We start from the raw sequence: 21,566 nt of genomic DNA, 5'->3' as shown, positions 1-21,566 counted from the left end.
CTTGAACCATAAAAAGTTTACTGTGAAACTACTGGAACAAATATCTAATTCACATAACCAAAGGAAAGAAAAATGTCTTGATCTTTGTTTCCTTAGAAAAGTAAACCTAGAAAATCAAATACTTACAATTATTAACTGTTCTTGATCAATAATTCTACCCATAAAATACTGAAGATTATACCACCCAAAGTCAAATTTAAATCTCCTACTTTTATAGAAGTTATTAATGTTTCTTTACCTTTTGAAAAATGTATCTACTTCAGATATACTAGCCTAATACATACAACTATGGGACAACCAGCACAACTATACAAAAAAGCCAAAGCCATGCTGGGTTCTGGAATTTATTTTTCTCTCTATCTTCCAGCTTGGAAATTTAATAGATCATTAATACAAAAGGCATTTTCATTTAGCAGTAACTTCCTCAGTAAGACTGGTTCATACTTGAGGAAAAAGCTTTTGAGTACACATAGTCCATTATTATAACTAAAGTTCTTCTTTAGCTATATAGACTTCTAAGAAATTAAGTGTAAGAAAACGAAAGTACTGAAAATCTTAGCTACAAGTATTTTAAGTTAACATTATACAGCCAACTAAACACACAAATATTTTAGGGAATATATATACACAAACTTTTAATTATTTTATGATATATAGTTACATTAATATGTATAATAAAATATAAATATTTAAACATTAAGTTGTATTTATAGTATGTCTATAGAATGATTTACATATAATCTAATAAACATAAGCATTACAAATAAAATATTTTAATTAAAACTTACTGTTTTATTTTATATTAATAATTTACTTTTGTAAATAATGTTAAATTACCTCTTCATAATTTCTCTCCTGAAGATTACAAATAGATGCACTTGTCAGGGACAAAATGAAATTCTTGATAGATGGTACTTTCTTCCAGCTAACTTGCAAGCACAAATTCACTATCTCTGGAATTAAAGCTAAGTATAGATCACAACGATCCAGGTCGTCAACCTAAAAATGAGGAAACAAAGGTAAACTGAAGTATTAAGAGGAGGAAACTTAGAAGAAAGAAAACTAATAGTAACGAATTACAGCAGAATGACAACAACAGTCACTGAAGCTTAATAACATTTTAATTTTGCAGGGGTTTGTTTTATTTGGTTTTGGTTGGTGGGTTTTTTTTGTTTTGTTTTTTGTTTGGTTTTGGTTTGCTTGGTTTGGTTTTGGGGGAGGGGGCTTGGTATTTTTGTCTTTTGTCTTTTTATTTACACATGACTTGAATGCTCTTTAAAGAAGGAAACATGTACCACCTCTCTCTCTGAAAAGCAGCGCAGTTCTTCAATACATTCAACAGGGTGTTTTTAGAGAAGTCAAACTCTGCTACTATCAAAGTCATTTTGCTTCAAAAGTCACAGGTTTCTTTGGGGTATAAACTTAAACACTGACTACATCAAAGAGCAAAGTAGAAGACAATCAATAAAGATGTTAAGAGGCTGAGCACTAAAAGTCTCCAAGCTCCAAACATCTTATGTCCATAAGTGTACTAGTAGATACGATACAGTACAACATGATACTTAAGAATTCTTACTACATGATTTCTTTAGATTTGAGAAGAAACAAAGAATATAACTACAGACACTAAACACTACTTGTCAAGACACCTTTTTTTTTCCTCTGTATTCTTAGTGTGCCCATTCAAAAAAGAGCTAACAGAAGTATTTCTATGCAAATTGACTGTTCAAAGATTTGATATGAAAACTAGGAATACTGGTAAATGAAATTAACAAGCAAAACCATACCAGAGTTGTCTCACAATAATTACTTACAGTGCTTAACTCATTTGTAGTAAGCTGTCGGAGAATAAACTCGAGAATACTCTCCACAGGTGTCATTAGAGATTTCCAAATAAAACACAATACCCCATCTGTGTGAAGAAAACAAAACAAACCCCACACAACAGTATTAACATACAGAAATACACTTGCCTAGAGAAATTTATTATATCATGCAGATAGTTACAAAATTATACTGTAATAAGTATTCAGATACCTAAGAATACCTTTAAACAGCTCTGTACTCTTTAGCAGTGTGAGTCATAGAGCTTGTCAAACCAGACAGTATTCTTTCCTGATATTTAACATGAGTCAGTGACCAAAACCTATACAAAACCAGAAGACCAAACCATATTTTTCTGACTTGCTTTGCACACTTTTGTGCTATTCACAACCCTCAGCACAAACAGCTTATGATAAACTTAGTCTTCAATAAAAAACAAAAGTTTCCATATCCAGCAATTAATTGTATCTGAGAAAAATGCAGTTAGCCATTTCTTATATACACAGAAGTGAAAACTGGTTGGGGTTTTTGTTTGCTGTTGTGGTTGGTTTGGTTTTGGTTTGTTTTTTTCCTGTTTAGAACTAATTCAGCTTTGGATATAGAGTAATCTTACAAGATTCCAGTCACGTAGCTTCCTGGCTTAACATCGTAAACAAAAATGCAAGGTTATAACAAGAAATGTGATACTTTCTCTAAGAAAAGGCTAGACTACAAAGTATACTACAAACAAAAAGACAAGTTTATTACACAAGGGAAGTAGCTCACTCTGCTAAAACATATTTAACCACAAACACATTTCAAACTGTGCTTCAAGGGTAAGGGCTAGCTGACAGCCAAAGAAATAATATATCAATACGAAAATGGAGTTAAAATGCTCTGCATGACAATCTTGTTCTAAAACTATCGGCCATCAGTTTCAGTATTTAGGAGAGTTACCCAGTGGTTTTATCTGATGAATTTTTTTGGTTGTTTTTTGTTTGGTTTTATTTTCTGTTGTTGTTTGTTTGTTTTGTGGAGTTAACCCTGAGTCACACTTCATGTAGCAAACCTATTATGAAATGGAAACCTTCAAAAAGTAGAAATATAAAGGGACATGTTTCCACACGTTCCAAATCTATACTGCACTTACTTTCAGTGTTCTCTATTAAAATGGCTCATTGGACTGCATTTCTAATGCTTAACTTGTTTAGAACAGTTTTACTATGCCGAGTTATTACTACAGTTCACCCCAAGTCTCAAATCACTAAAACATCATCTGCAACTAAAATTCAGAAATTTTTCAGATAAATACATAAGACAGTAAGATCCAATTCACTACCAGTGGCTCTGTAACACCATCAAAAACTAATTAGCAGAAACGTACTATTTGAAACAGTGAAGTTTAAGAACAGTATAGACAGCATGACCTGTAGGAAAACGCTGCTGCTTTCAGCATACGTTGCAGACATGTCTATACCCATTAAAGTATTCTTAAATAAAACACTTCCCAATTGTTATTTCTTTTGTTTCGCAAGCTTAAATTCCTTTCTTCTTCCCTCACATTTTATAATTTTCCATTTTATAGACTGGACTTTTTTTCCTCCTGTTTACTCAACATGGAAACAAAACCTCTGTATTTCACAGCATTACTCTCCCTGCCCCTCAAAACTGCCAATTCACAGCTGCAGAAACAAGATTTATAACATGGCTCTCCTGAGCAGGAGGAAGCAGCACAAAAACATTGTAGGAAATAATATAAGAAAAATAATCCTTGTCTAACTAAACACAAAAAGACGTAATATTACAAGTCCAATTCCAAAAGCCTCTTGAAAGACTCTACAGATGATGACCTGGACTGGAGCACCTGTGGAGGTGTTCAGAAGGATGGAGACACCGTGATGCTCAGCCCTGCTGTGTCTCAAGAGCTCTTGTGCAGAACTTCACATGTGAAGTAACCCAAACTTTTCAAGGCAGGAGCTATTGATTACATATATTAGCAAGCAGAGCAGCACATAAGGAATTGATTTACAGAGTTAAATACTAGATACTAAAAACTTAACACACGCTGTCATGTGTTTTGGAGGGTTCTGCTTCAGGCTTGCTCTGACCTCGTGCTGTGGACTGAATGCACACAAGCAGCTGGAGCACATCTTCCACTGGAGTTTCACCTGAAGGAATCCACTCCAGCAGTCAGAGACCACCCCTCAATGGGAACTTTAGCAGTCTGCGTAATTACTGATCAGCTATTTCAGTCAAATAGCTAAAATTCAAGAGAGCGGTGACTGTATAAAGCACTTTTTAAAATTAGGTTAAGCATTCGCTTCAGGGTTGCATTTAGACAACTTTATGAAACCTGGATGAAGAACCTGAACTTTTTTTTTCATGCAAAAGCCTAGATCTGTGGCTTCTGCTCCAAAAGTACTCTTGCACTTCATGTTTTAAAAATACTGAAAAAAAAATCCCATAATAATGTGGGTAAAGGGTACCCAAATTCCAAGACCCTTCTTCTTCTAGTTCAGCATCCTAATTCATTAAAAAATGCAATTTTTCACTTGTTCTCACAAAAAAATAGATCTATTCTGGTTACAAATTGACCAAGTTCTAACAAAAGTAGCAAGGACTCCATAGTTTTTTTCAGTCTCCTGAAAGGTCTATGAGTTGAAATGCTGAACCCGCTCAAACTCCCAGTCAGATCATCAGGCTCACGCTTAAGCGTGCACCTCTTAACTAAGGCCAAATTGAAGCAAGTCAGTTAAACACGACTACTGAAATCACGCCCAATACTGTGAAATAGTCGGAGGCATCCTGTCTCTTGCAGTTTAAACAGTGTTAGTTGAGACAAAAGCATCTACCAGTCAACTCGGAAAACAGTACGGCTAGCAGGATCCCAGGGAAGGCTCTAGCTGAACCTGGTGCATCTAAGCGGGTTAGGCTGGGTTTCTGTACTAACTTATTTTTTAATTGTCTAAATGATTTATGGAATCCATACACTGGCAAAGAACAGGCCTATAAATATTTGTAATATGGTCACACTCCGCAAATTTTAACTGCTAAGCTAATACTAATGGCTAACAATTGCTTTCTCAGAGGGCTTCCATAGTCTCCGTTCCTAGACCCTGTGACACCTTGAGAAGAACCCCTGTAGGACTGGACTCACAGCTCCATTTTGTTACAGATATGCCAGATTGTCAACAATATAGCCTTAAAACATTAAGTACCTTAGTTTTAGTTACACTATAATTAAAAAAGACACAGTATACTGAAGATATCACTAACCATCTTGTGTATTGGAACATTTTAACGAACGGGTCTGCAATAACTTCAAGAGAAGCTGTAGGCTTTTATCTGTTTTCAGTGTTGGTATGTAAGCATTACTGCCAAGTTTCATCAAGACATCCAGAAGAGGGTTCAAGAAAGCCTCTAGTTCAATCCATTCTATGTTGCTTTTTCCACTACATAAAAACAAAAATCAAAAATAAAGTCTTCTTCTGAATATCTGCCTTAAGTGCTGAGGTCACTTATGGAAATTAATAGGACACACATTTCCAAGTCACTTAAGTATCTTTAGAAATGCTACCCGGTATGTTTGCAGCAAGAGTCGGAAAAGGTCTAATGAACTATCAGACCGACTGAAAGTCTACAGAGAAAAACCCATGAATTCCTGACTTGATCAGGCTTCCACCGGATCCTTCAGGAGTGAGGAGTTTGAAAAAGAGAGAAATGTAAAATAAGATATTTCATACTTACCTGCATTTATTCCTCATCTGCTCCACATCTGCAGCCAACAGAATCATTGTTGCGACAAGCTTAGCTTCAAACCAGTCAGGCATAGAGCAATTTTCTCCTGATTAAAGATATTGTAAAGTTTTCACAGTATTTAAAAATACTTTCACATTACTTTAAAAACTTTTGGGTTTATAACTTATTAAAATAAATTAGTTGTATAACAACAATCAATGCTAACAAGAACATTACTACATTTTTTTTGTATTCTTTTATCTCAAGATAAACTAAACCCAAATGTTTTTCCTTTACACCTCAAAGAAGCTGATCTCATCGGCCCCTATGCTGAAATCAGTTTTAGGCAATGTGCTATATTATGTAGTAGCTCCCAACAGACTTTTCTATTGCTTTTAAAAATGCATTAGTATATTCAAATGAAGTTAGCCAAGAACATAATTCCACGCTTCGTCAAAAACATCAGCTGTGATTCTGACCAGCTGAGTTACCTGAAGAATGAAAACTACTCTGTCAAAAGGAAATATAAAAAAAAATATCTGACCAAAGTTTCTCTCTTATCTTTTATGTAGGACTACATCACCATACTCATAAAACTGTTTCTTAAATAGTAGTACATAAGTTAGTTTTAGGGGGTTTTGACTGGTACGTTTTTGGCTTTGGGAATTTAGAAAGCAAAGCACATTTTGGAGGTCCAGTTTAAGGAGCCGGACATGGTTGAATTTTATTTTTTTTCCTCCACAGAGCTGTTTGTAAGCTAAGAATCATATCTAACCAGGAAATTGCTAACATCACTTTTTGGAAGCAAAACATAGATGGTTGCCATGGAACTACAAATAATATAGACCAAGGACTAAACAAGCATTTCAGGAAGGAGAGACGATCTGCCAAAATTTTTAGCGAAGCATTTACATTGGAATATCAATAGACAAAATTTGCTTGCAACTTTTCTAACCATAAGACAACCAAGTGAAGTTTCCCAGGCTGCAGGAAGCTTCTGAAGGTATTTATCACTAGCAAATTATGGTCTAGCTGCTATATCTCCTATAGGTATAAATAAAAGAAGTGCTGACTTCTGATATTATAAAACTATATGAAATTTGATACAACTGCAGTACTTAAGTAGCAAATAAGTGAGTACCACACAAAAGATCAACTATTCAAAAAGTCATTTTGCCATTCCTTTCAACATATCTGAAAGAAAATTCTAAACTAAAGTTACAATAATTTAAAATGTGGCAGTGAAGAAAAAAGTCCTTTCAGGATTTATCTGCATATTTATACAACATACAAACAACCTTCCTTGGTGTGGCAGCCAATTGCAGGCACTCCGAGATCACAAGAACGTCACTACACAGGAAGGTGTGTCATGAGCTGCCAAGCTGCAGAACTATAAGGCATTTCTCTCCACAAATACACTTCATCATTTTGCAAAGCTCTGCTGAGAAAGGCTACAGAACCTGTCTTTGTTCACATTCCCTTGTGCTCTCCTCTTCCCCCATATTCCAGCATTTTCACATGTCACCAAAAAAAGTAACAAAATAAATAAAATGGACAAGCAACAGTGCACCCTTAAAATTCAATATTAAGGTTTAACTTTCAATTAATACTGCTGGACTGTATTTTATGAAGGAGAACTGGAATTAAAGAATAAATTTCAAACTTAGGAATCATGAATACCATAAATTAGATAGAATTCTAACAGGTACAATATATATAAACAAAGAGCTCTTCTATAATCCAAAGGATTTTTGTCATTTTTTGCTTAAATCATCCTCAAAGTCTTTTTATACTAATATTAATTTAACTTACTTTCAGATACTGGTGTCTTAAGGTACTCTCTCACAAGAGTGCGTACATATTGATATAATGACGATGTTTCTTGATGTTCAAAATCAGAAGTTACAGACTTTCTGAAGCATCTGTCATTCACTTGCAACCAACTGCAAAGCTAAATTAAATCCAGTATGTTACTATTTAACCATATATGCCAGCTCTATACTGACACTACCAACATAACAGTATGAGCTGTGACACCAAATCCATACTGTGAGATGTATTAACTGTGTCTCCCTTGAGGCTTAACACACTCTCCTCTAATTAACATCAAAAAAGGTTCTTCCAGAGAGCAATTCAGAACACCCCCAAAAAAGATTGGTACTAATACAAAAAAAATCCAGCGCTTAAAAATAAGGAAGAGTAGTAAAAATTCCCTTGTCTCAGAATGGCTTCCCACAGCCAAGTGCTATCTACTGAGAGCTGCTAAAAAAAAAAAAAAAAAACCACAAAAAACCAAACAAAACAACCAATACAAAACAAACCAAAACAAAAAAAATAACAACCACCAACACCAACTTTTATACCAAAAAATCAATTAAGTAGGATGCAAAGTGCAGCATCCATAAAAAGAGGACACTATGCAAAAAAAAAAAAAAAAATCATACAACATTATATTGCTGTAGAACAAACCCAAGTCATGGCTACATGTTCAGTTGGCTCCAGTGTATTCTTTATATAAAATGACTTCTTGAGGCTTTCTCATAGAATTTTGCATCTTGCAAAGACATAACACATACATCCTCTGGAAATTTAAAACGTACAATCTCACTCTACATGGTAGGCAAATTTTTCCCTTCAACATCACCCTGTTATTCCTACCAGTGCTGAGTTCACCAAAAAAAACCATGCAAACCAGTAGCAGCTCTTAAACAATTTTTTTGGCCCATATACTGACCCACTCCGAGAGTTTCAAGATCCACATTCTCTTGGACAGTAATTTCAGAACTAAAAGGGATAACATGAACCATACTAGCAGACTATACCTCTAAAGACAGAGCAAACTTACAGAATAGTGTTCCTTTCCATTAAATGAAATTTTACAACAGGTAGTTGAGGAGAAATTAGAAGTAGCCACAAAGACAATGTAGATAATATACACAAACAATTGGCTGTAGAACCCAATGAGCAAAAGCAGCTTCAGCTGAGGGCATTACATCCACCTGGTATCTTTCATAAAAGCAGAGGGAGAAGCCCAAGTCATGGTTCTGTGGATTCCACAAGGCACCCTGCTTTGTACTGCATGAAGTCAGCAACCACCAAGAGGAGTGAGCACGGATCCCTGATGGAAGAGATTTCAGGTACTAGTACAGGCTTACCAGTAGTGATTTTAGTTCCTGTAATCTTGGCAAAGGATGCAGAAGACTAGGATTTTGATGAACACACAGAAGTCTCTTAAAGGACCAGTATTCAAGGGCAAAAAAGCCTGATAAGACCTGATTCTGATTTGCATTTGAATATGGTTACACCCAACAGGTGCAATATTGAGATGAACTCTAGGAAACACAATGAACTGAGACATACAAGCTTTGTAGTTCAAAAAAAACCCCAAACCTCTGCCTCAAGAAAGAGCTTTTGCTTCTGTAGAATTTCTGCATGAAAAAAGAAAAAGTCATATTTTTCTCCCCGCTTAGAATTCTTCCACTTTGAAGCTGCTGAATAATTTGTTTAGGGTTAACATTAACCCCTCTATAGAATTAAAAAAAAAAAACAAAAATTCACAACTCTCAAGTGAAACATAAATCCATTCAGACTCCACATCCAGAAATTCCAGAATGTACTAATGTAAAAGCAGCTAGCTATTTAAATATTAAATTAGCAATAATACATTTGTACGGGTACTAAAAAACGTTTGATGAACATAAAACCAGCTTCAGTTCTCACCTCCATCCATAACATAGTATCTCTCCTTAGCGACTCCTCTGGTCTAAGGGACAGAAGAAAGCTTGAAACTTCTGGGAGGGACACTTTATCCTGAAGAAATTCATGAAGTTACAATAGTTGCCAATAGAATATACAACAGACAACATCTGTATAGGGACTCAAGAAGTTTGCTGTCATCTGGCAAGTTTCAGAAAAATAAACTGATATTTTCCTTTCCATGACAGACTCATTTTTCTGTCTTTTGGACCAACTTATCATTACCAAGGAACACAATTTGGTTTTCCCCAAGCATTCAAATCTATATGCAAGTTAATGTATAACTAGAAGCCAACCGAAGCCTGAATACTTTACTGAATAATTAAGGTCTTGCTATTTCAATATTAATGGTAGTTTCAGCATTCTGTTATTATGAATATGTTCATTCTCTTTGGTATTTCAGAAAAGTCCATTTAGTTTCTATCTGTTAAAAGCTGAGTTTATGCAATTGATATCATAAGATGATACTATTCCGTAATTACTGCATGAAAACCCTACAAAATGTCAACTAATAAAAGGTAATGAAAAAATATACATCTTATGAAAAACAGACGCTAAGAGAAGCATACGCACATTTATATAGCACAGTTTTAAGTAGTCACTAAAAAAATTGCAAATCCAACATCATCAGTTGTTCTATGTTGTATTTAGCAAATTTTTTTAATACCATTTATCCTGTGAAAGTGTTAGTGTATTCCTATTACATCAGGAAGAAAAAAAAAACCAACACAAAAACAAACACGAAAAAACTCACCACATCTGTCAAATGCATAGCTGTTTGAAGAAGATAGCACTGAGCAGCTCCACGCAACAAAATCTGATGTGTAATCATAGTACACTGGAGGACATCTCTGCAAAGAGGAAAAACATGCACTGTAGAAAAGACACACTTAGGGAGTTTAAACATTTTCATGTATTTACTAATTATTAACCATTTAAAATACATTAGATTGTATTTAAGAAATATATACTACTAACTAGAACACAATCATTGCCTGATTGGATAGCATACAATTCAGAACCAAGACTACGTGTACATGTACTTTCAAAACCTGATAATAAAACTTGGATAAGCATATACCTGACAAGATAATAAGCATGGAGCGGGGAAAAGCAGAACAAAGCCAAAACTAAAAGAACAATCCCCATGATCACATCAGTTCAAACTGATAATTTAATACTTGCATTTCTATCTGTAGCAAGCAGAGAAATGTTTGCCAAATTCCCACTCTAGCACAAAACTGAAAGAAATCTTCAATGCTCTTTTATCAACAGAGCTGTGTTGGGTTTTTTGTTTGTTTTTTGGTTTTGTTTTGTTTTGTTTTTTTTTTTTTTGTTTTTTTTCCACAGTAAACAAATTTGAGCCAATATTCCTTCAACTACCAGTAAGATTTTATTTCAAAGCTCAAATTTGATTAAACTGGAACAATTATTGATTTTTAGTGGCTGTAAGAAATGAAAGCACACACTTGGGAAACAGTGTGATTGAGGAAAATGCACATGTCAATTACTTTTGCCTAGCCTTTTATTTATGAGTCTTTTGGTTTTCAGTTTTGTGGGCTGTTCCCTGATACAGCCTCAACTGCCATTAAATAAAGTTTTGATATAATTAGAAGAAAAAGAAGTTTGATATATATCAGTTATGAAGTATGGAAGACCAGGGAAAAATGATGCCAAAAAGGAAGTGATGACAAAGGACTGAAATGCAAAACACTCATTTTTTAAGTCACATAGAGATATAAATACATTGGTTCTTAAATTGCTTTCCACTGTCAATAAGGCATGAAGGAGAAAAAACCTTCCATTACCATGCAAAACCACCCCATCCTCCCTGAAGTAACAAACATGGATTAAATCTTGGCTCTCCAGATGTTCAGCACATTTCTTTGCAAGAATTCTGTAAGAACAAAATGCAGTGTACATTTTACCTTAAAGCATGAAGTCCCTCCGTGCCCAGGACTTTACACGCAGGGATATATGCCAGAGCCATAGAAAGAAACAAAATGGGAACAGCACACCAATGTCTACTTGTCATCTTCTGAATAAATCTTAGCAGAAAACTACCTTAAAATAAACAAGACACAAAATCCAGAGTGATTTCTTGTTCTCCAGTGCATTTAAATGACACAGACCCCAGCAAGAGAGTGTTGTTATCATTTCTGAAAATTAGATGAAAGACAACAGAATGATTTCTGAATTATTTCAGTGTAAGAAGTACATTCCAAAGGTCAGTAAGGTAATAAGAGATGGAGATAACCAGAAATAAACCTAATTCTGGCTTTGGTGATCTGCACTAGTCACCATATTCAGTGACTTAATTCTGATTGTTTTGAGTACTAGACAATGCCTTTTTACACTATTATTCAGTCCGCTGATGGCAAATGAAAGTAAACGGCGATTCGACCAGTTTAATGGATGCTGGTGTGGCCAAAGCAAGACACCATAGCTACAATTTGCAGAAGCAGCTCATCCAGTCTCATGGTTGCTAATCATAAACCCTCTATTTTGTGATAAAATACACACCTTGGGACAGGGCAGAGAAACAGGGCATCTATGGCATTACAAAGATGTAAGGTGTTTCCTACCAGAATATGTACCTGTAGAAAGAGGGTACTGAACAGAGCTGCTTCTACCCTTAATCCAGTTAGACCAGCTATTAAATTCTGGTCTTTCAAAGGTTGCTCCTTCTTTTCAGCCCACACTAACACCAAAACGTGCAAGAATCTCAGAAATCTTCCTCCATCCAATCTCAAAATAAAATAATCCCCTTTCAGCTTCTGCTTCAGCACTTGGGCTGACTCTTTTGAATGCCTAACTACATAGGCTGAGACCAAAAAGTCCGACAGATAGGTAAAAAAACAAACAAAAAAACCCCACCACCAAAACACCATACCAAGACCCTGCAAAACAAAGCACAGTTCTACAGATTTTGCTCAGCACAGTATTATCTATACTGACAAATAAAGAAAAAAGAATCTGCAAATACTGTTCACCTTCAGAACTTAGGAGTTCAGTTTTTTAATAAAAAAAGTCTACTTCAGTTTGCCCCTAAACAATTCTGTAGCTTAATACTGCAACATCCTTCAAAGTCTCTGAAGACCTTGCTGTTCTCTGGAAGCTCCACTGCCACAAGGAGAACTACTCCTTTTCTCTTTCTCAAGTAATGTAGGAAAATAGTAGTAAATGTTTACATGAGACATTGAAAATGAATCCATAGTTTTTATTTGATTTATTTAAAAAAGGATAATGATGAAATTGAAACATACCTTTTTCTTCCTCTGGAAGAAGCATGAGATAAGTAGCCAAAAACTTCTGTAGCCTTATTCCCAAAGGAGGACAGGATCCCATTAACTGACCTGGTGTCCTGTTGGGTTTTAAAACATCAAATAGACAACTTGCATGTTAACAGCTATAAGTAGGGCTGTCCCTAGACAAAACCAAAGCATGGTTCAGTGGTTAAATCACTGCAGAGGCTGCTCCAAAAGGCCACAGAGATCAAGTGTGTAAGATTGCACCCTCCACTTAGCCCAGCATTCCAACAGCACCCAGCAAACACACAGAAGATGGGGACGGTCAAAACAACACAAGTCTCCCTGGCCACCTACAAGACCATAGTGGCAGCACACTCCAGTATTCAAACACAGCTTCAAGTCAAATTACTTAGGCCTGAGAGCATCTCACATTGAGGCCAGAGTAAGGAACAGCACTGTCAGCTCAACCCCATGCCTGCACCCACAGAACACCACAGGCCTCTGGGAGTAGGTTGCCAAGGCCCACAAGACAACATGAGTGGTATACAGCGGGGACACAACCAGCCTCATCTGGAGAACAGCAAAGACGAATTACCTGCGCAAGTGGGCTAGGGAGCAAGGACTTCTCCTTGGAACAGGTTATAAAATCAGTATAAACAAAACCACTGACCAGCACAGAAGCTTTTATGTAGAGATGCAAGAAACCTTGTATGAGACCAACACAGACAATCTGTGTCCTATCAAATCTCAGGACTCTGACTATAAGGGATTAGCATCAGACCATCTGAAATTTTAGTTCTCTCTCATATAGCTTAACAGAAACCATAATAACTTTGTATGTTCTTGGTATACTCAAATATGCACCCTCCTCTACACATGCCAACATGTGTCACCAGAAATACAGAAGCTCAGAGAGATGATGACGAAGCACCAATCCAACACAGCTCCAACATACACACCAAAGCACTCAGCTCCTGTTTCAAGCTCTGATTTCCCATCAGTGCATGCCCACGCAAATCACACTGCAGCCAGCTGCACCAGAGGAGAAACACACAACTGCTGCCAGAGCCCAAAGGGGTCACGTTTCTCCTGCTGTGTTTAGGTGACACAACCAATTTTGACTATGCTTTATCCAGATATACAGAACCACCAAATCTAAACCTATCAGCAGTTTAATGAGTGACAGTCACACTCCCCTCCCCAAAAGTGCCACAAATAGACAGCGGCAACTTTTCTAGCTGCTTAACACAGCCAGCCGGTCAAGGCTACTTGAGTTTCACCCTGAACAGAGCTTCAGAGTGCTAGATGAAGCATCCAAGCCATTTCATCTGGCATGATGCATTCATACTCTCCATGCAACTAACACAAAGGACTGAATGCCAACAGTACACCAGATGAACAGCAACTGGCAACTCCTCAAACTTGTAACTGTTTTTTATGTATTTACACCAAGGGAAGCTACTGTCATCCGTCCACCTCAAATAGTCTCCTGAGAAAAAGTAGTAATTTCCTAAAAGATAATCAGGCACTGTAAAAAAAACACTTCTATCAGTTATAACATGGCAACATTTAGAACAATCTCTTTTTTCTATATGGCAAGAAAAAAAAAAAAAACTTCAATAAGTTATTCATTTATCATACCTCACTTCACTTCCAAATTAATATTTCAACACCAGGTGTAAAAGAGGACCTTGAGACATCCCTATGTTGCTTGCTATTACTAGGATAAAATTGAACTCAGTTCATCTTCCTCACAGCCACTCACCTTTCCTGATAAACTCTTTACCTGTCAGACAGTTTAGCAACACCATTTGTTAATGTGTTTTCCTTTATCCAGGATTTTACCCACATACTCTAACCAGTATTATTAAAATACATTTCCCATAATGAATAATTAAAAAAAAAATAAATCAGTGGCTCACCTGCTATAGAGAGAACTTTCTGAGAGGGCATCCATTAATGGTCCAATAACAAACTGATAAAAGGAAACAAGAACAACAGCTAAACGCACACTTGCAACACACTGTTACAGAAAGGCTAGCTAGCATCATTTCACCAGATGTTAAAAGGACAGTCAGAAATTAGAGAAGACCCTTGGCTAGTAGTAACTAGTGGAAGCAAAAGGAGGCAGAAAGTAAAGAGAAGGGGAGGAGAAGAATAAACAAGTAAAGCCATTTTTTCACGAGGTACATTTCACAGAGCATTGTGAATGCTGCAGGCAAGTAAGAAATCCTTTCAGGAGATGGCTAGAGAAAAGATATTTAAACATTAACTAAAAGAAAGACTAGGGGCCAAAAGAAGCAGAAAGATCTAGGGTGTGTTTTAAGGTTGACTGGAATTCAAGTTCTTCATAAAGAGGTTGACTTCATTTGTATAAATAAGAAAAGTTAACCTCTGAAGGCAAAGCTGCTTCTATGAAAGAGAAGAAATAAATAATAATATAAAACAGATTGTTCCTTACTAAGGTGTAGGCTGGCTGGGGAGTCAACTTGCATGCCATACTAATAAATAAAATAACTTTATACTTGGATAAAGTAAAATATTTATTCCCACACATCGAATATGTTAAGGTGTGATCCGTAATGGGATACAGCAACATACTGATTATACTACAAAAACATTCACACCTTCACAGGGTTGTCTAGCAATGGATCTTCAAAATCCATCCTTGAGCAGGAGATACTATTCACAGACTTGAAGCCTGTTGACCAGGTTTAATCGAAGACTCTGATCAAGTAATATTAATAATTTTGGAGAGGTTGATGTACTCTGAAAATCTGAGCCAATCATGCTTCTTAGAACTCCACTTCTGGTAACAAATTTCAATAAGTTGGGAGCTAACATTAGAGAGCACTAGTTTGAAATATGGGAAACGCAAAACCACATTCCCTCTAGCCTTGCCATTTTTCAATTACATTATTTGACATCACTGACAAATACTGCTACCACTTGCACAGCTAAATAAAAGGGTACTTTTACACAACGTGCCTAATTCCAACAGTACTCAGGCAATTGTGTTAAGATATATGACAAATTAGAATATCTGTATGTTCTGGCAAGTAATAATAACACCCTTACCTCTGAAAAACCAAGTGAATTTGGCAGATGCTTTGTTTCATAAAGCTCTAGAAAATGAAGAATGCCTTCCTTTGTCAATGTCTTATTCTCACTCTCAAACATTCGTTTATAGATGCACATGTGCCATGATGGGTGAAACAACCAGCAATCTGTAACAAAGTAAATTCTTCTAAACTTATACAGGAATAACAATGATACATTAACATACGCTTTATGCAACATTATGTTTTACGGAAATTTATCAAACTAGCAGACAACATACTGACATTCTAGATAACCTCACAGCCAATACACAAGATATTTTTAAAAGAGGATTATAAGATTTATAAAATTAGCCTGCTAAATTACAGCTAAATTAAAAAATTAACACGTGTTTCAAAACTTACCATCTGAATTTAAGTAGTTATAAATTAAAATGGCCAACAAATACAAAAAACACATTCCCTCTTCCTGCAACTCTCCTCATCCCAACACAATATTCACCTGCAATACTTTCACATTAATAGTCTTCCCACTTTAGAAAATCTTTTAACTTCTAACATTGTGCACTATCTAATTAGATGTGCTCCATTCTGCCTTACAAAACATCGTATTATATCCTTCACAATGCTGTCTCAGCACTCGCTTTATTTCTTCTCTCCCAAATTACATCAAGGTTTGGCGAGTTTTTTTCCCCTTTTACAGTTGTGCTGGTGACTTAGCTCATAAGACTACTCTAAGAATCTTTGGCTTTGTTTTATTTTCACATTAGTTCAAGTAAAACACAACACAGTGGAAAAAGACCATTTAGCTGACTTTGCCAACAGAAAAAATATTTCATGATAACTTAGTAAACAATAAGCATACACTAGGATTTTTTCTTGTTGCACCTCATAACAGAGAGGCATTGCCTGTCATGTTTGCCAAGCAAGCTATGCATGTAGCACATCCACAAGAACTGGAATAGCCACCTAGTAAACAGCTAACCTGAGAAACAAAACATAACAAAAAGGTGCTACTAAAACAGTAAAGAAAAAAGTGTGACTTAACTGCCTAATGTTTAGATGCTTCAGAAAAGTTGCATCTTACCTTTTTCCCCTGATATAGCATGCTCATACAAGCTGTTTAGTTTGGGTAATACTGGCTTTATGACATGGATCTGAAATGCAAATCAGATGCAATATAAGTATTCGGTTTTTATCTCAAACCAAACAACCAGTGCTTAGTCATGAATAAGAATTTATTATCAACAGTAGTAATATAGTGATTGACAATATAACTGCATTTAAATAAGCCTGCAACACCTGTGCAACTGATCCCAGCATTTGGTATATAACAATTGCAGGTTAGCATTAAAGAAAAACTGATACTTCTGTGCTGCTATACCATAACAACAATACTTTCTAATAACCAACCATTTTTTTAATATAAAGTATAATAAACCAGCACAAATCTCTAAAATTAAACATTTTGGTAAATACTGGTGGTTTTTTTTTTCAGTTACAGGACAATTATATGCAAATAAAGTAACTGTAAAGAGGTACTTACAACTAACTGTTAACACCTCAACACCATGCAATTACAGAAGCCTCAAGTCAACAGCAATCCTTCTGCCAAGAACACTGGACATTGAGTAAAACTCAGTAAATTTCATCCAAGGCCACAAGTGCTTTACCACACAGATGTATCACCCTCCACTGAGAAGAGCTTATTAAGTTGCAATAGCCTGATATTCCCTAAGAAACAGGTTACTTGTGGCCTTTCAATACGCTGCAATTCAGGTTTTTCTTTCAAAGTTCAACCCACTGCTTTAAGCTGAATTATTTCAGGGATAGGTGAGAGTTCTGAATTTATTCCAAATTAATTACACCTGCTGTATTTTAAGAATTTAAAATTAAAAATAAATAAATAAATAAGTAGATTCCAGCTAATGTTTACATAGATACCCTCGACCACTAAAACTGGAAATATTTTACTCAATACTTACAGTACCAGTGCCACGAGTAACATATCACACACAAGCTGTGACAAGAGCAGGTTTTAGGGTGTCCGTACCTGGTTTCCTTCCAAGGTTTCCATTACCAAAATGTAAGTTTCCCAAAACTGCATCAGTTTCTCATTCTTTTCGGCAGACCACCAGAACAGACTCAACTCTAAGAACAACAAAAACAGAAAATAACAATTTTCTACCGGCTATTCAGCCCGGGCAGCCCGCACCCATGTCCCCGTCCCGCCGTACCGTCTCCGGGCTCCGCGGGGCAGCGCAGCTGGGCGCGCTGCCCGCCACTCAGGTCCAGTGCTCGCTTCAACAGGTAGCGGGCCCGCTTGCGGCACAGCCCGTCCCGCTCGGTCAGACCCTCCTGTACCACCCGCCAGAAGCGCGGGCACAGCCGCGCGTCCAGCCCCGGCCCCGCCGGGCCCCGCGGCAACAGCGCGTCGGCCAGAGAGCTCAGCGCCAGCAGCGCCCGCCCGGCCCGCGGCGGCTCCCCGGCGCCCAGCAACCCCTCCCAGACCAGCCGCAGCGCCACCCCGTTGCCGCCCAGCGCCGGCAGCAGCCGCCCTGCCACCAGCGCCGCGGCCGCCTCCCCTTCGCCCTCCTCCCGCACCAGCGCCAGCGCTGCCGCCACGCACCGCGCCAGCAGCGCCGGCTCTTCCAGCCGCACAGCCGCCGCCACCAGCGCCTCCACCGCCGCCTCCGCGCCCGCCCCGCCGCCCGCCGCCAGCTCCACCAGCGCGTCCTGGGCCAGCCGAGCCGCCAGCGGCGCCCCGCACAGCTCCACGCAGTGCCGCAGCGCCCCCCGCGCCGCCCGCGCCAGCCGCAGCCGCTCCCCGCACCCCCCCGCCGCCGCCGTCCCCTCCACGCCGCGCAGCAGCGGCCGGCACCGCTCCAGCGCCACCTCCCAGGCCGCCCGCCTCAGCGCCTCGGCCTCGGCCGCCGGCGGCGGCCCGCCCGCCACCAGGCGCTGGAGCAAGAGGCGCAGCGCCTCCGCGCGCTCGGCCGAGAGCGGCGCGCAGACGGCCCGCAGCAGCGCGCAAGGGTCCCCGCCGCGGGCCAGCAGCGCGTCGGCCAGCACCACCTCCATGCTGCGGGGGGAGAGCAGCGAGCGGCAGCGCCGCGCCTGCGCAGGCGGGGACGGGCGGGGCCCGGCCAGCCCGCGCGCGGCCAGCGGTAGCGCTTGGCCCCCTGCGCGGCGGTGGGCGGCAGGAGGTTCGCGAACGGACCGGCCGCCCGCTCGGGTGCGCGACCGGCTGGGGAACGGGCAGGTCCCGTGAGGCTCTGGGGGGGGCCTGGCGCCGTGAAGCCCCCCAGGCCCGCACATGCACAGCGGTGTATGTCCGCATGAGCGGTACCGGTTGGCCTGGCTTCTGGGCATTGCCTGACCCCCGGTGTGTGCTCACGTGTCAAGCACGGGAGGGCCCAACAGGGGCATTCCAGATGTTAGTGCCATGTTCAGCGGGGTAAAATTTTTTCAATGTATGCCTTAGAAACTACAGAATCATAGAATCATTTTGGTTGGAAGAGACCCTCAGAATCATTGAGTCCAACAATAAGCTAACTAGCACTAAACCATGTCCCCAAGAACCTCATTTAAACGCCTTTTAAACACCTCCACTGCTTCCCTGGGCAGCCTGCTCCACTGCTTCACAACCCCTTTCCGTGAAGAAATGTTTCCTAATATCGAATCAGAGCCCTCCCTTGCATAACTTGGGGCTTCATGTTCGTGAGATCAGCTAGTAGTAATACACAAAACACTCAGTTTTGCCATCTGTCATTCTTCTTGTTACCATTGTGCCAATACACATTGTTGGAACCAGTGTACATTGCCATCACAGCACACCGGGAGTCTTCCTGAACACCCTGCGTCTGCCCTCAGAAAGAGGCGGGAGGCATCGCTGCGCACTGGCTCTGTGCCCCTGGCTTGTTACCAGAGTCTGGGCCACTGGCACTGGGGCCAGAAAACGACTCTCAGGAAGTTTGATGTACTAGTGCAGCCAAAGCGTAACTAAGAAAAGCAGCCTCATTCCCAGTAAGTGTAAATTCACTTCACAAGATTACAATTCCCTTGGAAAAAAAAAAAAAAAAACAACAAACAAACTAGAGATTGGCACGTGAAAAATGGCGGCAAAAAATTCTCCTAGAAGACATGGTCGTAGGAAAGGGCAAATTTGGAAACTTCTGTTCCTGCAAAAGCCATGGACAGCAAATTCCCTGCACAGCAGCATGGATACAACGTGGTTTCCAATGGATGTGGGAGTTACTTTGGCTAAGCCACAGTTGCTTTGGCACCTACTGAAGAAGAAAGACTTATTGAAAGTTTTCAGTGTGAGCTCCCAGTTAATTACTCTCCCCAAATCACATGGGCACAGTCTCTCCTTTTCCTGGCTATCCATTTTCCCCAGACTTTTTTAGAAATTTATCTTTGAGAGTCTATGTATTGCAATATGGCTGTAGCTTCTTATTAAAAGTGGACCTGTAGTGTGACTATATATCTGATACATTATAGAAAAAGAAGGTGGAAATTAATTATTTTAAACCTGCTAACTAGCACAGTTTCTGTATGCCTTACTGCTCTGCATGTGTTCAGTTACATATAAAATACAGAATGTAGAAATAGCTCAAGAAACCAGCTGAGACTGATACATTTACTTAAATGTAAAGTAAAACCTAGCTCCTTGTTTCACACGCACAAAAACATTTTATGGAGGAAGAATGAGTATGATCTATGTTAGTAAATAGGATACTTACAGTTGAAGTCTCTTTCATGCCATAATACATTTTGTTTGCTTTTCCATTTGCTCTGATGTCTTTAGTAATTCTTCCATTTCTTACTTATAGCATGCAGTCTGATGAATTGTGGGTGTTTCTTTCATCAGGCTTGAAAAAGTGCCAAGCAGGGTATCACTTCTTTATTACAAGCTTACTCTTCCCTTCCAGGCACCTGTAAGGCTTAACTAAATGAAGCGTTAAAGGTCTGCACAACAAATAGCAATCAAAATGGAATAAAATACTAGGTGCTGTGCTATTTCTCCATTATTGCCTGAATTCTGCCTTGCCTTTATCTTTATCACAGTGGGGCGCCAAATCTAAAGTCTTATTACATCAAGTTAAACATCAGCATTTAGATTTGAACTGTTTCACTGCAGATTGTCTTATCAGACAAAAAGAAGTGGGTGAGAAATTAAGACCGTGGGAGATTAGACTGGGGAGCTTCTGAGTGGAACGTGATGTGGAAAGATAAACAAAAACGAAAAAAACAGCAGAAAGATGAATATGGAGTTAAGACAGAGAAAAGGAGGAAGGAGCAGCATTTTTTTAATTTTCAAGTGTCAGGAGCCACAGCATTCACACCCTCGCACCGTATTCATTAACTCTTCTCCTGCTGGGACCCTACATTTGTGCTTGCCAGCTCCACACTTCCAACACATACCCCTGCCTCACCAAAGACCATGTCCCGTTCTGTTCTCTCCGCTTTCCCAGCTTATCCCAACCCTTTCCTGCCTCCTTCCTGAGCCAGCCCCCTGCCTCCAGCTGCAGACACCTCTAGGATTCCACAGTGCCTTCAGCCCCGGCTTCCTGCACCACCACTCAGAATATCCCACACCTGCCCATCTCTCATATGCTCTGTGCTCTTATTTAGAAGATGTTCTCTATTCCCTGACCTATCCAGGTCCCCTCCAACCTCAGCATATTAATTAGATCAAAGGTTGAAATAGCTTGGTGTTTTTTTTTTTTTTTTTAGAGAGGACAGCCTGCAGCTGCTTGCTTTATTTCTGCCATATGAGATATTGTCCCTCAGTCAGATTAATCTGTTTTAGAAACCTGAGACTAAGAGGAATTACGTGAAACATCAAAACCAGTCCACCGCAATAGCAGACAGCCCTGAAATAGATGGCCAGTCTGCACATGTCCTCTTTACAGGCTGCTACTATCTATAGGCCAGGAAATACTTCTCAAGTCCC

The 21,566-nt window shown here is 39.1% G+C and overlaps 1 protein-coding gene across 3 annotated transcripts in view; it reads right to left on the bottom strand.

The window, feature by feature from the left end:
* Window positions 1-21,069, bottom strand: part of TARBP1 (tRNA guanosine 2 -O-methyltransferase TARBP1) — a 40,210-nt gene extending 19,141 nt beyond the window's left edge. Inside the window, exons 1-14 of one of the 3 annotated variants that reach the window (XM_071806291.1) lie at window positions 20,353-21,069; window positions 17,661-17,758; window positions 16,695-16,764; window positions 15,627-15,775; window positions 14,471-14,523; window positions 12,564-12,661; window positions 11,226-11,361; window positions 10,052-10,148; window positions 9,262-9,351; window positions 7,354-7,492; window positions 5,551-5,647; window positions 5,080-5,255; window positions 1,815-1,912; window positions 838-999 (exon numbers count right to left, since the gene is read on the bottom strand). In XM_071806291.1, the coding sequence (XP_071662392.1) occupies window positions 838-999; window positions 1,815-1,912; window positions 5,080-5,255; window positions 5,551-5,647; window positions 7,354-7,492; window positions 9,262-9,351; window positions 10,052-10,148; window positions 11,226-11,361; window positions 12,564-12,661; window positions 14,471-14,523; window positions 15,627-15,775; window positions 16,695-16,764; window positions 17,661-17,714 (1,419 nt within the window). In that variant the 5' untranslated portion in view covers window positions 17,715-17,758; window positions 20,353-21,069. Of the gene's footprint in view, window positions 1-837; window positions 1,000-1,814; window positions 1,913-5,079; window positions 5,256-5,550; window positions 5,648-7,353; window positions 7,493-9,261; window positions 9,352-10,051; window positions 10,149-11,225; window positions 11,362-12,563; window positions 12,662-14,470; window positions 14,524-15,626; window positions 15,776-16,694; window positions 16,765-17,660; window positions 17,759-17,844; window positions 18,689-20,352 lie in introns of those variants that run through there. The other 2 variants (XM_065834157.2, XM_065834158.2) reach the window with 2 other exon arrangements.
* Between the last annotated feature and the right edge of the window lie 497 nt (window positions 21,070-21,566).

Source organism: Patagioenas fasciata, chromosome 3, assembly GCF_037038585.1.
Source record: "Patagioenas fasciata isolate bPatFas1 chromosome 3, bPatFas1.hap1, whole genome shotgun sequence".
NCBI lineage: Eukaryota > Metazoa > Chordata > Aves > Columbiformes > Columbidae > Patagioenas > Patagioenas fasciata.
The sequence above is the reverse complement of the archived record's forward strand: the minus strand, read 5'-3'. Positions and strand labels throughout refer to the sequence as shown.